The sequence below is a fragment of the Papilio xuthus genome, unplaced genomic scaffold (assembly GCF_000836235.2).
Source record: "Papilio xuthus unplaced genomic scaffold, Pxut_1.1 DF825928.1, whole genome shotgun sequence".
Taxonomy (NCBI): domain Eukaryota; kingdom Metazoa; phylum Arthropoda; class Insecta; order Lepidoptera; family Papilionidae; genus Papilio; species Papilio xuthus.
The window spans coordinates 7,916,993-7,933,843 of record NW_013532721.1 but is presented as its reverse complement, the minus strand read 5'-3'; the positions used below and the strand labels follow the sequence as shown (position 1 = coordinate 7,933,843).

The following is a 16,851-nucleotide window of genomic DNA, read 5'->3' as shown; positions in this document are numbered from 1 at the left end:
TAATATCAAGTTACATCACATCTTAAACAATTATCTACAATAAAATAGTTAACTTTTAAATGGCATATGCCTGTAGTACTAGCAAGTTTGAGTGCCATAGTTTCACAGAAATTTATTCAGCAGTATAGCACACATTGAATATATACAAAATAATATTGCTTGAAACCTAAAATATGAAAGTTTTGATAAAAACATTTTTATATTTAATATAGAAAAATTAAACAGGCATTAATTGCCAATTATTCTGAAAAATTGGAGTTAAAACATTAACATATTATTTTCATTCATTATTTTTTTTTTAAAAAAGATATTATTTAAAGAAAATGAGAGTATTATACATACACATTATCAATTGAATATTTTAATTATCAGTGATATATCTGGCTGAATGGGTCTCAACACTACAGAAAAAATTTTAAAAGTATATTCTGTGTACACACATACATAAAATATCTATGAGATTTCATTCAATTTATACAAAAGATAAACAAAAACAATTTGAATACTACAGTCCATAAAAGTTTTTTAATGTGGTAAGTAAAACCACATTACAATATTTGCAATACATTGACAAATCAGATATTTAACTCTTCAATTTAAACAAAGATGTTTTGCCGTCTAATACTTATTTTGAAGATTTTATGCCCTGGTTACGAGACATTTAAGCCATTCTCAAAAATACAATTCACAACCATAGGTACAATTATTACAACCATCAATGTACAAACTTATCAAAGCAAAAAAAACTTTCTCTGAGTTTGGAGCTCACAAACAAAATATACAAACATAAAAATCTCCATTGTCATTTGAGGGTGCAAAAAATATACAAACACAAGAAAAATTAATAAAATATTCTATGACTTTACATGTATATTGCCATTGTTTTATTTCAAGAGTGCTCAAAATAAGCTTTGTCCATGACCTCCAGCATATCAAGTATAATAAAATTCAATATTTACATGACAAATGAGTTTGATATTTAAAATCTCATAAATGACCAATATAATGTAACTTGCAATCTTTTTATTGCAGTACACTTTACGTATAGTGGAAACAATATGCACCAAATTATATTATTTTTAATAATTTGAAATTTATTCTAAAAATAAAAATTTTTATCATTTCAAAAAATCTTTCGTCGTCATTGTTCCTAGGTAACTATAAACAAAACAATGAAAAAAAATGTCATGAATTTTGAAACGTAAATATAGGGCAAGAATTAAAGGGCAGGGCTTTGTTTGCATGTCATGAGCATTAAAATTCATTATTGAAGGTTTCTTAAATTAGGTTAAGGATATATATCTTACACATATTTCTTAGTACACACATCAGAATTTTTTTTTACATTTTTTTAGTATAGTGCTAATTTATATCACAAATACCATTTTGATAACTTCACTTACTACTTCACAATTTTAATTTCAGGTTATATAGTATTTTTATCATAGAGTTGATATTTTGAGATTATCTTGGAAATTTCTATATAAGTGTCTTTAATTAATATTGTATTTATCTTGAGGCAAGGGTTATGTCATATTTGGCTATCAAACATACATCTTCCACAAGTTGAGTATTGCAAGTTTTAAAAAACGAGAATTAAAAACATGGGACAAAAAGTTTTACATTTTTCATACATTTCAGAGTACATAGACAAAGACTAGTTAAATATCATCTTACACTAAATATTTGAGCCTACATCCTCATACGTATATCAAGACCAATCAACACCCTGTTCACAAGTTAGCAAACACATAGCCAGCCGTTCCAACACTCCCGTACCTACTTGCCTTATAATATTCGAAGTTTTTAGGTGGGCTTGTTTGATAGCAACACTGATCAGTACACTGGTTCAATCCTCACTGTACCCCGTGTGACGTCATCAGTCGTACTCGCTGTCCTCCTCCGAGGAGGACTCGGACTCAGAACTGTCGGGATGGTTCTTTGTTATCTCGATGCAGTTGTCCACATCTGTCAGCCTTTTTAATGATTTTCCTGTAATTTTAAAGTTTAATGCACTTAACAGGTTCACTTTGAAATGAGTAAATCTTACTTAAAAATAAATAATGTACCAATATTTATGTGTGTTAATAAAATAATATAACAGAGACATACCAGTAAGTGTAGTGAGCAGCCTGTTCTCGTTACCGGGCGGCATGTTGATGGGCCCGAGCCGCTTGGCCAGCTCGCGCGCTCGCTCCGCACCTGACACTGACCATCATACATGTTTACATAAACATTGCCAAGGAATTTGCAAATGTTGTCGCATTTGAATGTTACAAATACTTTTGGATCAAACGAAATTATTCAATAATATCAAGTGATGAAAGTTGTACAAAGAATTTAATTCACAGTGCACCTGATCATAAGGTAAATTGCTAAATACATACCTCTAGAACCTTCTTGGCTGTCATCTTCAGTCATGGAAACTCTTTCAGTTCTGTACACGCCGGTCACGAGATCCCACACGAATAGACACTGTCAAAACATACGCCAATATATAAGTTTAACTTTTCCAGCGCACCAAATCAAAGCCTTGTACAGGTATGTTAAGTAGTGGTCACCTCAGCGGCATACTGTCTGCGATGGGAGAGACAGCCGGCGCTGACCGTCCTGCAGGCGTCGCACTCGCTCGCCGCGCCCCCAGCGCCCGCCTCCTCGCTCGCCCACAGCCACATCGCGCACAGCTGCACACACAACGAGTTAAACATAGCCCAATAAAGTGTCTACCTTGTTGTGGATGTTTTGAGTTGTGGCTGCGTACCCCTGAGAGGCAGCCGCTGGAGTGGCAGACGTCGATGACGTGGCAGCCCCAGTCGAAGCAGTAGATGAACTTGATGCCCTGCAGGTGGCACAGCCGGCCGCACACCTCGTTGCACAGCAGCTCGGTGTCGAGCGAGCGCTGCGTGGCTCGCACCGTGCGGCGCGCAGGCAGGCGCTCCCACGCGCCCGCGCTCACCGCCTGCAGCGGCACGTAGCGCGCCCCGTGCGCCGTCAGGTGCAGCGCCACGTGGTATCCCGACATGCAGTCGTCTGTGAACATCATACATGCACTTAGTCAAATTACCCAGAATGTACACTTCAGAAACATTCACCAGTCGCGTCCTGCGTAAGCCAAAAAATTGGGTTGAGAGAAACCTCTATAAGACTCTTATCAAGAGTTGCTCATGTTTCAAAACGTTACTCACCTTCAGAGTCGGTGATAATAGAAGTGATCTCGTCATCGCTTTCGACAAAGTATCTGGTGAAGAATTTACTGCATTTAGAATTCTCCGAGTGCACGAGGTAGGGGTCTTGTGGACTGACGGGAATATCCGACAGAGTCTTGGACGTGTTGTCGTGAACCGCGACCGTCTTGAGCGAGCCGTCGTCCAACATTTCCATAACTCTGTACTCCGACTCGCTGTTCCTGTCCGACTCTAGAGCAGACAGTCCAGGATTTTTCAAGTCACAGCTCGTGGTAGGAGACGTCGGCCTGCTTATCTGATTGTGAGCTCTCAATACTACACTCTCCGTCGGAGGTGACTTCGCTCGCTTCGTTTGACTTTTGCTAGCCGATCCTATAAAATATTTCCTATTACTCCTTAACACTCTGAAAGGAACAATGTTTTCGTTGTTGTCTTCCGAAAATTCGTACTTTTTATCAGCTAGTCTTCTCTTACGAAATATACTAAGTTTCTCGCACTTCGTATCCGTCTCCTCGACAAATTCGTAAGCTTTTTCAGCGATAGTCCTATGTGTTTCATTAAAACGTGACATGCTTTCGGCCGGTCGTCTTCTAGGCGACCTTAGAGGTGGACTAATCAATGTTCTGATGGACGGAGACGGTCCCTCCCACTCTTCAACCAAGTTATGTGATATAGAGGAAGCCTGTATGCACAGTTCTTGTCCCATCATATCTGATAAATGCACAGGTCGCGACATTTGATAGGGTTCTGCTTCTAGGTCTGAGAAATCAGCTAAAATGTTTTGCACTACATTATTCTGATATTTCGGTGACTGAAAAGGTGCTGACACATCTGAGGCAGGTGTACTTGGATTTGTGTCCATAGAGTTTATGTCATCCCTGTCTAATGCAAATTTATTGTAATCATTTGTCTCATTGCGATCTTGGTCTGGGTCAACAAAATCAATTTCCAGTATATGGATAAAGTCTGTGTAGATTATAATTTGATTTGAATATGCCAACTGCACTACTGGTTCGTACATACTAGAATCAGATGTGCAGAAAAACTTTGTGTGGATAGCAAAATTGTGTTCTAAACATCTTTTACCCCAATGTGCATCATCTGAAAACATAATTACAAGTTTAAGTGAGTAAAAACTAAATTTAACAACTAGTATGTAATTCTAATGATATAGTCACCTTCTTCTTTTGAATACGCCGCACATTTCTTACATCCTAAACGAGGTACACCAATAACACTGAGGTAGGACCTTTCTGAGCATGAAAATCTGAAAATAATGCAAACAATTGTTGATGCATACAAAGGAATGAATTACCATTCTCTTTAAGCACCAGTCTATGTTGCAAAATTACAGCATACAACTAAAAAGATGTTTTTAACCTAAAGCTTTAAGAAACCTCATTATAAGTAAATTTAAAAATACTTACGCTATGCCATACACAACAAGAACTCCTGGGTTATGTTTCCACTGAGCCATGGAGATTGTCACCTTGCTGTCAACACAGTCATCACCAAACAATGGCACACTATGAACAGGTCTGACCACCTTGCCTGGGACCCATGATAAAAAATGAAGCCTGAAGAGAAATATCATATCATTATACAGAGACTATCAATTACCTGAGTAGAAAAAACAGTTGAATTCAAAAACTTAAATAACTTAAACTTAATATAAATTAGATAGATGATCTACACCATTGTGTTGTGAAGTTTTTTTTATAAATAACTATGTGGGTTTGGCTACCACTTTTTAAATATTTACAATATCAAATACCAAACATTTGTTACTTGTGTATGGTAATATAGAATATTGAATACACCAGTTTTGATGTAATTCTTTTGGTGTAATGGGTTGACTTACCATGAGTTTTTGTCATCAAAATCTCCGAATAAAACATATCCTCATCTTACATCTTTAGCAAAACAGAGATGACAATATGTTTTAAACAGACATTTCAGTCTGAGAAACCCATGGTTAATGTGACAACTATCTCAGAGCTTCACAAAAGTACTTACTTGAATTTGGAACTTTCCCTGAAGTAAACTTGATTATTGCAACTATATGTAAAACTGAGTAGGAACTGTCCGCATTGTGAAAAGCCCATAAAAACGTGTTTCCTGAGGTATGATATAGGTACTATATCCATAAGACAAAACCTTAACCGTGGTGGAATTTTATCAAACATTTTACGACTTCTATCATTGGATTTTCTTGAAGTGCTCCCATATATCTTGAAAGCAAAGATAAATACAACATACAAAAATACAATAATTTACTTTAATATTAGCAAAATATCATCTGCAGTCATTTCGATTCCAATTTTTATCTATTCTGTATGTATCTCTACTTCATAAAGGTACAACATATAAGAAAATACAGTTTAAGTAAAACTTAAACCTTCAGGACTATGTTTTAAGAACCGGCGTATAAATAAATGAAAAAATAAAAAAAGGAGTAATGTATTCGAATGTCTCTAATAAAACATGGACTATTGGAAACGTAACTTACCTCTCTGTTAAATAATTTATGCACAATATTGTTACTATGTTCTGAGCCATTTTTAAATGTATTGCAGTTTGTTTTATTGCATTCATTTTCGTTAAATTGAAAAGTATTTTCAGACTCTTCAGCCAAAGAATCCATGTTCGTTTGTTTGACTGGAGTTTTGACAAAACAATTAATGTTGCCAACAGTTGACTATGATTTTAAGATGAACAAATAATACTAGACTTCATATCGACTTCATACTTCATTTGTATTTAGGTATTTCATAGTGCCTTAGTTTTATATACTCTTTGGTGCGTTCCTGCCTGTTTTTGGAAATGTGAAGATAAATCGTCTAGAACATGTCTAAAACTAAAATTTCTGTCGCAGTTGATTCTGTCAGAATATATATAAGAAGTCGGAATTTATTTAAGACCTGCATAAACATGATAAATGACGTAAAATAAAAAAAAATGACATTACAGACGCAGTACAAAGAGAATATTGTACTTATAAGTCTTGTAGCTGTCATGTCATGTTTTTCTTTCTGCCCTTTTCTATTCCCATGAAAGTTTTACGATTTTGTAACAGAATTAAGAACTAACCGCGATGGCAGCGCCCCTGTCGCCAGGCCAGATTTGACAGTCAAACTATGTACTCTTTGAGCAACAAAAAAAAATGTCACTTGTCATTGTCACTTCACCTTCACTGACAGGTATTGTCAATCAAATTTTAAGGTGGCCGGAACGGTTACAACTTATAATTTATTGTTTTTGTGTATTCATGAGTTCCTAAAGTTATAAATACATAACTTAACTAATAGATTTCCCTACGAAAATTAATAATTATTCTATAAAATGGAACCAATGACTCTTGGAAGTCCTACCCACTCTCCTTCGGGAAGTCCCAATGTAGGATACCTACCACCTTTTCTTTTGGGGGAAATAAACCCGCCGACGACACCAAGAACTAACAGTCTCTCACCAACAAAGGGTCGGAACATGGCATTTGGTGAGTATCTTACTTAATAGCAATTTACCTCCGGATTGAAGTATCGTCAAAGCATTGTGATTCAATACATATTTTTAAACCTTAATAAACAGATCGAATCACGAATGTAAATATTGTGTTTCTTCAAAAGTCTTTCGGATTGTTTTAAGTACTAAATTGCTTATGTTTTAGGTTCACCCACAAGCCCGAGCCAGACATCAACACCGGATCAAAAATTGTATAGATCAAATGTCTCAATGCACCAGCAAGCTCTGTACAATCAGCAGAATGTGTTTGCAAACATTCCCAACTCACCTAACATGTCATACTCTAGCAAACCCAATGGCCCACCCATAGAAGATCTTTTTGATACTATAAAAAGCAATGAACCTACTAACAAGTCAATGTACCAAGATAGCTTCCTTGCCTTTGGGAACAATGGTTCAATGATGCAGAACTCATATGTTAACACATCAATGAACAATCAATCAATCACAACAAACTGGCAAGATGGCTGTCAAGAACAAGATGAGTATTGGATTACCGTTTTTGGCTTTCCACCAAATGCCGCCAACACTGTGTTAGCTAGATTTAGCAATTGTGGTGCCATATTAGGTAAGAATTACAAGTTCTTATAATTATGCTATTGGTTGCCCTGCCATTTTGTCATTGCAGAATTTTAAAAAAAGTAGAAAAAAAGCAAATGTTTGGTACCAATGCCAATCAAGTTATTAGGATTTCAGCTTTTATATTCCTTATTTTAATGCTTTACAGGATTTGCATTTTGTTTGTTAATATTGTGCATTCTTAACCAGATAAGCAGTACCCAACACAAGGCAACTGGGCTAATGTTCGGTATGCAACCCGTGCAGAGAAAGAACGGGCGCTAGCATTAAATGGTAGACAGGTCATACCTGGTGTTATGGTTGGAGTAATAGAATGCAGGGAACCTCCCAGGATGGCCACAACACATCCAGGGATAACTTCGCCTGAAAGGTAAATACTGTAATTTGAATAGATTATATGATTGAAAAAAAGTTACATTGTTCATGCAAATATTTGTAATTTTGATAGGAAACTTGTAAAATGTATTATAAACTCTATGTACTAAAATAATTGAAAGACTAACAATTTTAGGTCTGAGAGACTGCTTTTAGGACACAATGATATACATTATTTTGATACTTTTGCTTTGAGATTTTCCATCAAGTGATCACTTTTCATTACATCATGGTATTGTATCCATTGCATACCTAAAAATATTAAAGCAATAATTAACATTTTGTATTTGAGCAACATAAGCATTTATGCATATTACCAACTAATATTTAATACTTATCTCTTACAGGCATCCAACAGTGAGGTCTTTGTGCCCCACACCTATCGCATCAGCCCCAGTTCCTCAGAGATCCAATGGTATCATTGCCAAAGCTCTTGACTATGTACTAGGATGGTGACACACAATACCTAGATACATTCAGACACTTGCAAGTTCATTAAAGTTAATCTTGCATAAGAAATTACTATGAATCTGACTTATATATTTATGAACAAATTTATAAAACTGACAGTGAAGTAAATAGGTAACATGAGCTGATTAGAAAATTGGTACATGCACATAAGTCCATGATAGCTTAAATAATTTCAATGACATATTTTACCAGATTTAGCATTGTTCCTTGTTTTATATAAATAATGTTGATAAAGTAACTTTAATATTATCTAAAAACAACTATAATATGAAGATAAATTATGAATTAAGATTTTGTCTGTCTTTCATTTTATACACCATGTCTTCAGGGGTTTTCTGCGGTTTTATCTTTTTTACTGTACACTGAATAATAAACTACTGAATAAATAAAGAAAACACACTTTATACCTTAATCATATATTAAGTCATTGTATGTAAACCCAAAAGTGACACCAAATATGTGAACCATTTTAGTATATGTGAATTATTTTTTAAACTTATTAAAACATTGTCAGAAGAACTAACCAATTTCATCAAGTTTTATCATTTTTCGAGAAAATAGTATAGTATGATTGTAAAAAAATATGGCCCACATCTTATGAAACAAATATATATTAGATCTATAATACTAGTGAAGATACTAAGACCAATAATTAATCCTTTCCGAGGGCGTCCCAGATCTAAATTCTCTAAAAATATACTTCAGAAGTCTCCAAACATTTTATACTAAAAGATTACTAAAATTGATTATAAATATGAAAAGAATAAAAAGAAATGATACATTTGTTTTTATTCAAGATCTTTATAAAAACATAGTTAAGGTTAAAACAACACAAAACAGTTGGTGACCCCTGACATGATGACAATGCAAAAAGTAAACAAGTAGTAATTTTACAACATGTTTGAATTTTATAAAGTATGTATAAATTATTATTTGCAATTAAAAAAAAATTATATTAACTATCCAATTTTAACTGTAAATGATCAAAAAAATTATACGACTAAATTTAAGATTTCTTAATAAACATTTTCCTCTAAACTATCGCTAATATAAAAAAGAAACATCTATAAACAAAACAATATCCAATACTAATGATATATTTGATGAACATTCTGTAAAATCTCCACATAATAGTTGCTTGTTTAGTTGACCACAGTTTTACACTAGTTATTACAACAGTTTTGAAAATACAACCATACATTTAATTCTTCGGCGAACATATATTTTGGATCAACTAAAATTGAGCATACTATTTTTATTTTCATTACTAGAATGTCTATAGAAGTCAAGTGAATTAAAACACTCCTATCAATGTAATTTATTAGCTAACATATGCATTCACTTTGGTTGTTCTATAGTTGCATTGGCTAAGTCGGTCATCTTGGGGTACTTGACATTGTGTTTGTCAAGCTCACTCTGTGACCACAGGATCATGCGTAAGAGACTGCATAGCTTCGGATTTGTGTACTCTTGGTTTTCCATTTTTAATATTGCTGCATTGAGTTCACTAGCTATCTGTTAATTTAAAAAGAAATTACAATGAATAGTCCTCTTTTCTGAATGTAAGACCTCTAGAATTATATTGATGTTTTGTAATGATAATTTACAATTAATTCTCCTTTTTCCATTTAAGATAGGTAATAATTTGTTACCTTTTGTCCATGTGCGGGCAAGAGTAGGTCAGCAAAGGGTGAAGAGTGTGGATCAGGGAAGGCTAGCAGTGCTAGGGAGCGTTCTAGCTCGGCGAGCGCAGCACGGTCATTAGCGCCGGCCTCAGCAAGCGTCGCGCTTGCGAACGCTAATGCCTCCTCTGCACGCCCTGCACGTATCAGTTCTAGCAGTTGGAGTTGCTGTAAACATTTATAAATAAAAACATCACAACTTTTAAGAGAAACAGTATAAAGTCCTGTTCCGTTTTCCTCTCTTACATGTTAACAGCAAGTAATGTCACTTTCTACCAAAATACCATCCAAACATTCTCATTTATAATATTAGTAAGATAATCAATGTCTATATTTGTTTAACAATCAGTTTCATACAGTAGTTATAGTATAAAGTAGTGTAGTATTATACCTGTAAATGGAAGTAGAGAAATCTGTCATTGTCCAATAATTCTGGATGCAAGGCATTGACCATTGCAATAGCTTCAGGGATGCGACCATTCTGTACTGCTTCTCTGATCATTATACGCTCATCTAAAGAACTGCAGAGCGCAGGCTCCTGCAGCCCTGCCTCTTGTTGAAACTTTAAAGCTGCTTCCTTAAAACCTTCTGTAAGGAACACAATTCTTTAGCTCTGTAGCTTATGGTTGTTCACTGCATCAATATTTCCAAAATATCAAATTTCAACACTAACGAAGTGTTCTAATCTTGCTAAATATGAATGTATTGTCCATAAGGATAAACTTAAGGAAGATAAAAAATCAAGTTTATAATTAACATTGGTTAAAAGCATACTTGGAAATCTAAAAATGTTTTAATGAGAAGAATTTTTATTTGTAGTTAATTGATTTACTTAGTTTGACTTTTGCAATGATAAGACACTATAACATGCTAACTACCTCATATTACATTTAGGACAACATAAAAAAAATTAAAATGAAAATAAAGCACAAAAGAACGTCACCTGTTACTAAATAATTCATTATCAACATGTTCATATCTGTCCTCGATATTTGATAACCCTCTGGTTTACCGTGTTTATGTTCTTCTTGATTATTTCCATTATTTGTAGAATTTTCGAAGCTCATTTTCGTTTAAGTTTTATATTGAGAAATGAAGAATTCCTCCTTATTACTTGAGTGCTAATTATCACAACATATACAATTTTCGATCTGTGGTATTAGGAACGTCCACAGATTACAGATTAAAGCAAGCTCAAAGATCAAATAGTATATAAATTAGAGAGTCAAAGACTATGTAACTACGAATGTTGCAAGTTAAAAAGCCTCTTTTATACGATTTCAAGTCTTGATAAAATAGCAAAGTACTGCCTAAAGCAATTGTCTTATATCGAGAAATTTTTTTAAAGAACCTCTTTGTACTGTAGCTGTAAGGACATTTTTTCTTTTGTCATTATCCTTTCTAAGAAGGTATCGAATAGGCAGAAAAATATTACGCCTTAAAACCAATCCAGTGTAATATAAAAGGAAAAGTGTACATACTTCTAACACCAGAAGTATTCCTTACATTCTCTTTGACAAAAACAGCGACGATGTGTCATAGCAACTAAACCCACAGTAAGGGTATGTTCACACACGGCGCAGAGAGTACTGTAGTTTGTAATTTCGTTATTTCATATTGACTTAATAACTATGATAGCTCTAACACAATTCACGCCTGTAACCCAATGGGCTGAGCAAATAAAGATGCCCATTTGGCGCGTTCCTGGCACGCTACCTTTGTATTCATGACAAGAAAGTAAACTCGATAGTTTGTTGCGTTTAGTACCAATACACAATATGTGCAAATGCGTTTTTATTTGCTTTTTCATCACATAATATCCATGTCTGATTGCAACTTTGTATGTGACTTCAGGAAGAATTAATGTCAAAGTCGAATTTAAATTTCATTACAGCCAGAGATTCTTTATAGACAAATCAAATTAATTCCCTGAAAACATTAGAAATAAGTATATTTTGATGATGGGTAATGTTAAAAAAAAGTCAATAGTTATGGTTGTTTAGCTAATTTATTTTCAGTTCTTAAACGCCAATAACCTATATAATAATATGAGCTGATAATACAATTTAAAAGAAAAGATCTATCCTATTTTAAACGCTTGGTAACAAATTATACCAGGTCATTATAAAAAAAGAAATAACTAAATTTTGAAAAACAAAAAGCTAATTATGCAGTAGCACTTGCGTGGGCGGAACCACGAAACAATATTACCGACAATAACTTAGAAAATTAAATAAAGCTAATTCATAAACATTTACTAAAGCCTTAATGTATCAGTTGAGTTAATTTAGAAAGTTAAGATAATTTAGAAAAGCCGTAATATAAATACTTGTAGTTTAAATTTCTGATACAAGAGGCCAATTGTCATAAAAGTACTATACTACCCCTGACATCACTGCGGCTCAGGACACAAATGACGGACTCTCGTGGAGGCGACGCTCCACAAGGCCAGTTGTCTCGTCGTCGTACAATGAATAAGCCGGGTCGTGTATTTGCGTACAGTATTCAGTAAAGAATATAAAACTATAATTTAAAAACTACATCTATATTTCGATTACACTAAAAAGTAACTAAAAAAAATTAAACGAATCGAAATTATGGCTAACTAACTTTCAACTCATGAGGATGTAATCTTAGCAGGCACTCTGTGTGAATTTTATCCTTTTGTTTTATCTCTAATTCTCTACATATTATCGTATTCTTTAGAAAATATACAAAAACATAAACACTCGGGTTTGACGTCGTCTTACACAAAACATTTAGTCGGCGGAGGCGGCGGGGCGCGGCTAAGTCTGACAGCCTCGGCTCCCATCCTCACTCAGTCCATGAACACAATTATCCAGCGAATCTTATCTAAAGCATTATAAGCTAAATTATGTTTATGTGGCATGAATATTGTGGAACCTAGCCATACCAATATTGTGTACTCGACGATAGGGAAGTGATTATATTATTGTAGCAAAATTAAACTTAATACTGCATTACAAGTTATCCGGTAGCCACAATGGCTCAATATTGATGTTGGCTAGATTCCAGCAGCAATCACAATGTCTTCAATCATTAGGTCACATTATATTCCAGCATATAATGTTACGTAATATACCAAAATATGTTTGTCTTGATATATTTGCAGTGTCACTTCCAACAACTGGCTCCTTCGTTATTAGGACAGATCTGAGAACAAACAAGGAAGTTTAATTTTAATATAATATGTTGTGAGTAAAATAAATAACTCATTTGTTATCTATGTTAATGTAATATTCTAGCTTGTGTACTTACAGCTAGGAACTAGGTCCTGATGCATGTGGTGCTCAGAATCCGCGCCCAGGGGCATGCACGTGGCGGGCGGGGGGCGACGCTGCACCTGCAATTACATTTGTGCAAAATTATTATTTGAATTACAATAATCATGTTTATTTATGGTTAGTAAACAGTTTGCCTTCATAAATATCACTTGTTAATTATTTACTAAGGTCTAGTTAAGGATTTAGATCATGTCCTTACATTGGTAACTGTTACACTAACAATAGAAGTCATAAATAATGATTGTTGCAGAATTGACATGAAAATGTCGTTATCTACCTGGTCCAAGTTGAAGCGCACAAAGGACTCATACTGCTCGGAGAGCTTGTTGTTTAGTGCCGTGTCATACTCTGCCCTCAACGCCGCCTCCTGTTCGCGCAGCACCCGCTCGCAGATCATGCGCACCTGCAAGTCACATACACTTGTGTTATATGAGAAATCAAATATCATAGAGGTTTGGATATTTGCATGATTCACTGAGCATACACAATTTTAAGTGTGGAGTAGAGCACTGCGCTGGTCTTGACCTATTTGATTTTCAAATATATAAAAAATCTAAATATGGCAGCATTTTGAAGGCATTTAAAGATTTGTGATATAAACATATGTATTTTTGGGAATTCTATGTGATCAAAACCCCCATAAAATTCCATGACAAACTACATAAAATAAAGAAGGCACTAGTATGAATAAAGAAAATGAGCGGACAGCACTCTACCAAGTTAGAAAATTAAATTCAAATATCCAACTAATAAAGGAATTATTACATTTCTCTGTTTTCTTAAATTTAGGCTAGTAATTATGGACATACCTGATCAAATGTGAAGAGCACACGCTTGTGCACCTTATGTGTGGAGTGCGCGCGCGTGTGCGATGCGTGAGCGGCATGTCGCGGCGGTGAGGCGTCGCCCTCGCTGCCACTGGATGAGGATCCCGCAGCGCCCTCGGCCAGACGCAGCTGGCGCCGCCGCCGCAGCCGCAGGATCTCCTCACATATCTCCTGCACCATGCGCTCTGAAAACGCAGTTTTACATATGCCTTACTTAACATTTTATCTTTATACCAAATTTTTCCTAAAAAACTATAATATTAGGGATGCTTATTTTATCACTTTACTTTATCTTAGAATTTAAACAAAATAACTTAAGACCGATGTCATAATGGCCTCCATGTATATTATTTGCAAATATAATGACACAGTACAAAAATAATTGTAGTCACAAGATCAAGTGGCTATGGAAACAGGCACCTTCTGAAATATTATCAGACTATTGAGCCAAAGTTTCATCATTTTAAAGATTAAATACAGAATTTACAAAGCTTTAATTATGTCTACTACTTTACAATCATTGTAATTATTTTAACCTAGAACAGACAATTATTCAAAATCATTATGCAAATTGTTTCATTGCCTCAGATTGTAAGAATTAAAAAAATAGCCTCAATTAACCTCCATTGATTAAAAAATCTTATGCTGATAGGTAACAATGTTACTGCAAAACAAAATTATAAAATTTACCCTGCCCGTAATTGAATATTTTATCTCTTGAAAAAGACACTTGTGGTAAGAGGTTAGTAACTCTGATTACGGTATTGAGCCATTAAGATATAAGATGAGGTATGTACCATAATGGACAGCTTAAGTAATTATTAAATCAGTCAGAGTGACAGTTGGATAAGTCTAACATTAAGCATGCATGAAGCTGGTAAGTCGGCATTAAGTAATAATCGGCACAAATTTGATAATTATGTTTGCATATTATATAATGATATCAAGATATGATATAGTAAATAAACTTAATCAATCTTGAAATAGGAATTAAGATATTTTAGCTACACTATATGGGTAATTTGAAGTTTAAAGTACTGTCAATACAACAGTTGTGGAATCACAGTTGCCTCAACATGTGCAACTTTTTACCATGTGGTATTATAAAAACTGACTGCATGGCTGAAATAGTACTATTTATGAAGAAATTAACCAGAATTATTAACTGCTTAAAAGTTAAAATTGGTTACATAAATCTGATATAGTGCTTTTCATGAGGTTACTGCATAAATGAGGAATGGGAAACCAGTGAGCCTTAAATTCAGATGACACAAATTTGGCTTGTTATTGATTACAAAATTCATTATGCACAGTAAAAAACTGTGAAGTAGAAATTATATAGGAAGCAAATGCATGTGATCCCAAGCTACAGATTGCTCTTAAAAATTACAAACAAAATTATATGATGATATGTCTATTACCCTAATAAAGAATCTTTTACAAGAATCCTTGCATAAAGTTTTGCCATCCATGGTTGTTGTGTCAAATTACTTTTCCATAAACATGAACAATCACCATGCATAAAAATAATTAATTATAATAGGGTTTGGCTAACCCAAAAATGAGAATTCAATTACATACTTTGTCACCTTGAATCTTGCATTAAATAGAAAATAATTTAGTAACAGAAACTAAAAATTTTAATTTTGAAATTAATTCATGCAAGCATTCTTATCAAATGCCTGCACTACCCTCTAACCTGTATATCTTTTATTATGATGAAAAAAAAAACACAGCTTTAGGGATAACGAAAGGTACGCAAGCTGTAACTGAGCAAAAGCTCGGCCTTTGTTGTTTTTTATTCGAAATAGAAAAAATAACAAAGCCATTACGCCCAACGGTCATTGCGCATCTGTTGTCTCTCTCACACACGATAAAAATATTTCTGATACAAGAAACAATGGCGATAATCACATATAACTTCCATAAAAGTGTATGTAATACTCAGTTTGATCAAAAATTGTTGCTTTAATTATCAAAGAATGACTACTGACTAAGGAAACTGAAAGAGCTTACGACAAAAATAAACAAACCTGGGGTTAATTTTGCAGGAGCCGTAACAGTTTCGCCGAACGCAGAGTGTTTGTTTTCCGTCAATTTTATTCCAGGACTGGTGCTAGATGTAGCAAATGGGACACATCTTCTTTTCGCAGGCGTTTGCGACATTGAGTCCCAATCCAAATTTCTTTTGAGAGTAGCGCACGCCATTTTCTTTTTACGCCTAACGAATGTCTATACTTTATACCTAATTCGGTTTAGATGTTTTAGTCACTAACCAAGTTAAAATTAAAAATATTATCAAAACTTAAAGAAAATTAACACTAAAATTCGTATACTAAGTTCAACTTTAAATTATCTTAAATGATTTCTAAAAATATCTTAGATTTCTGTGCAGCAACTTCTCTTACTTCCAAATCCGCAATCCGACTTTTGTGACTTTACAATTTTGACAGCTTTGTTATTACAAAACATTTTACCAACATTGCCAACAATGTGAGTTACCAACACAACACAATTTTAAAAGAACTTTAAAAATAGACAAAGTCGGAAGAAACACACGGTACTTGATCGTGGTGGAATTTAAATTAATTCATATAAGTTAAGGCATATGAAGGTTCTTGGCCCATATAATGTTCAGTTATGATATTTTCCCCATTTTCCAACTTTCGTTTTGACCTGTGTTTGTACAGAAGCACTGATCTCCAAAGAAGGACAAGTAATTGCTTGTAAATAACAGATTTTGCTTCATTCTGATCTAAATACGCTTGTTGACGTTTGCGACAAAAATTGTATTATATTTTTATTATAAGTCCGAATACTCACCATTGCTACCAACCGAAACCGTGTGCGTCAAAATGACGAAAATCAAATAGGCACAAAGTCCAACTGCGTATAGCCTATCCAT

At 34.3% G+C, this 16,851-nt stretch overlaps 4 protein-coding genes and 1 long non-coding RNA gene across 5 annotated transcripts; 2 read left to right on the top strand and 3 right to left on the bottom strand.

The window, feature by feature from the left end:
- Positions 1-1,713: 1,713 nt before the first annotated feature.
- Positions 1,714-11,808, top strand: LOC106125314 (uncharacterized). Its single transcript, XR_001228266.1, has 3 exons — positions 1,714-1,802; positions 4,339-4,341; positions 11,797-11,808. It is a non-coding gene; the product is annotated as an uncharacterized LOC106125314 (long non-coding RNA).
- On the bottom strand, positions 1,796-5,896 carry LOC106125310 (uncharacterized). The gene is made up of 10 exons (XM_013322456.1): positions 5,695-5,896; positions 5,202-5,416; positions 4,613-4,762; positions 4,364-4,452; positions 3,186-4,286; positions 2,762-3,030; positions 2,562-2,684; positions 2,388-2,475; positions 2,113-2,208; positions 1,796-1,992 (listed from the first exon to the last, which is right to left on the bottom strand). Exons 1-10 carry the CDS (start codon positions 5,827-5,829, stop codon positions 1,880-1,882), a joined length of 2,379 nt encoding a protein of 792 aa, XP_013177910.1. The 5' UTR covers positions 5,830-5,896; the 3' UTR covers positions 1,796-1,879.
- Positions 6,377-8,429, top strand: Nup35 (nucleoporin 35). The gene is made up of 4 exons (XM_013322457.1): positions 6,377-6,681; positions 6,853-7,275; positions 7,476-7,656; positions 8,009-8,429. Exons 1-4 carry the CDS (start codon positions 6,528-6,530, stop codon positions 8,115-8,117), a joined length of 867 nt encoding a protein of 288 aa, XP_013177911.1. The 5' UTR covers positions 6,377-6,527; the 3' UTR covers positions 8,118-8,429.
- Positions 9,139-11,004, bottom strand: Hou (GID complex subunit 8 homolog protein Houki). The gene is made up of 4 exons (XM_013322459.1): positions 10,758-11,004; positions 10,206-10,402; positions 9,785-9,982; positions 9,139-9,647 (listed from the first exon to the last, which is right to left on the bottom strand). The coding sequence occupies exons 1-4, from the start codon at positions 10,879-10,881 to the stop codon at positions 9,471-9,473; spliced, it is 696 nt and encodes a 231-aa protein (XP_013177913.1). The 5' UTR covers positions 10,882-11,004; the 3' UTR covers positions 9,139-9,470.
- LOC106125313 (akirin) lies at positions 11,804-16,398 on the bottom strand. The gene is made up of 5 exons (XM_013322460.1): positions 15,980-16,398; positions 13,929-14,131; positions 13,397-13,522; positions 13,094-13,178; positions 11,804-12,988 (listed from the first exon to the last, which is right to left on the bottom strand). The coding sequence occupies exons 1-5, from the start codon at positions 16,152-16,154 to the stop codon at positions 12,978-12,980; spliced, it is 600 nt and encodes a 199-aa protein (XP_013177914.1). The 5' UTR covers positions 16,155-16,398; the 3' UTR covers positions 11,804-12,977.
- Between the last annotated feature and the right edge of the window lie 453 nt (positions 16,399-16,851).

What these genes read in the sequence shown, in the direction of transcription:
- Hou (XM_013322459.1), bottom strand. Translation starts at nt 10,881, where the DNA reads ATGAGCTTCGAAAATTCTACAAATAATGGAAATAATCAAGAAGAACAT. An exon ending in TTCTCTACTTCCATTTACAG is followed by an intron (nt 9,983 to 10,205) that starts GTATAATACTAC and finishes AAATGTTTACAG; the next exon opens with CAACTCCAACTGCTAGAACT. An exon ending in TGCCCGCACATGGACAAAAG is followed by an intron (nt 9,648 to 9,784) that starts GTAACAAATTAT and finishes TTAAATTAACAG; the next exon opens with ATAGCTAGTGAACTCAATGC.
- LOC106125313 (XM_013322460.1), bottom strand. Translation starts at nt 16,154, where the DNA reads ATGGCGTGCGCTACTCTCAAAAGAAATTTGGATTGGGACTCAATGTCG. An exon ending in TCCTGCAAAATTAACCCCAG is followed by an intron (nt 14,132 to 15,979) that starts GTTTGTTTATTT and finishes CTGCGTTTTCAG; the next exon opens with AGCGCATGGTGCAGGAGATA. An exon ending in TGCTCTTCACATTTGATCAG is followed by an intron (nt 13,523 to 13,928) that starts GTATGTCCATAA and finishes TGTGACTTGCAG; the next exon opens with GTGCGCATGATCTGCGAGCG.
- Nup35 (XM_013322457.1), top strand. Translation starts at nt 6,528, where the DNA reads ATGGAACCAATGACTCTTGGAAGTCCTACCCACTCTCCTTCGGGAAGT. An exon ending in CAATTGTGGTGCCATATTAG is followed by an intron (nt 7,276 to 7,475) that starts GTAAGAATTACA and finishes ATTCTTAACCAG; the next exon opens with ATAAGCAGTACCCAACACAA. An exon ending in GGGATAACTTCGCCTGAAAG is followed by an intron (nt 7,657 to 8,008) that starts GTAAATACTGTA and finishes TATCTCTTACAG; the next exon opens with GCATCCAACAGTGAGGTCTT.
- LOC106125310 (XM_013322456.1), bottom strand. Translation starts at nt 5,829, where the DNA reads ATGGATTCTTTGGCTGAAGAGTCTGAAAATACTTTTCAATTTAACGAA. An exon ending in ATAAATTATTTAACAGAGAG is followed by an intron (nt 5,417 to 5,694) that starts GTAAGTTACGTT and finishes TTTGCTTTCAAG; the next exon opens with ATATATGGGAGCACTTCAAG. An exon ending in CCAGCGGCTGCCTCTCAGGG is followed by an intron (nt 2,685 to 2,761) that starts GTACGCAGCCAC and finishes TTGTGTGTGCAG; the next exon opens with CTGTGCGCGATGTGGCTGTG.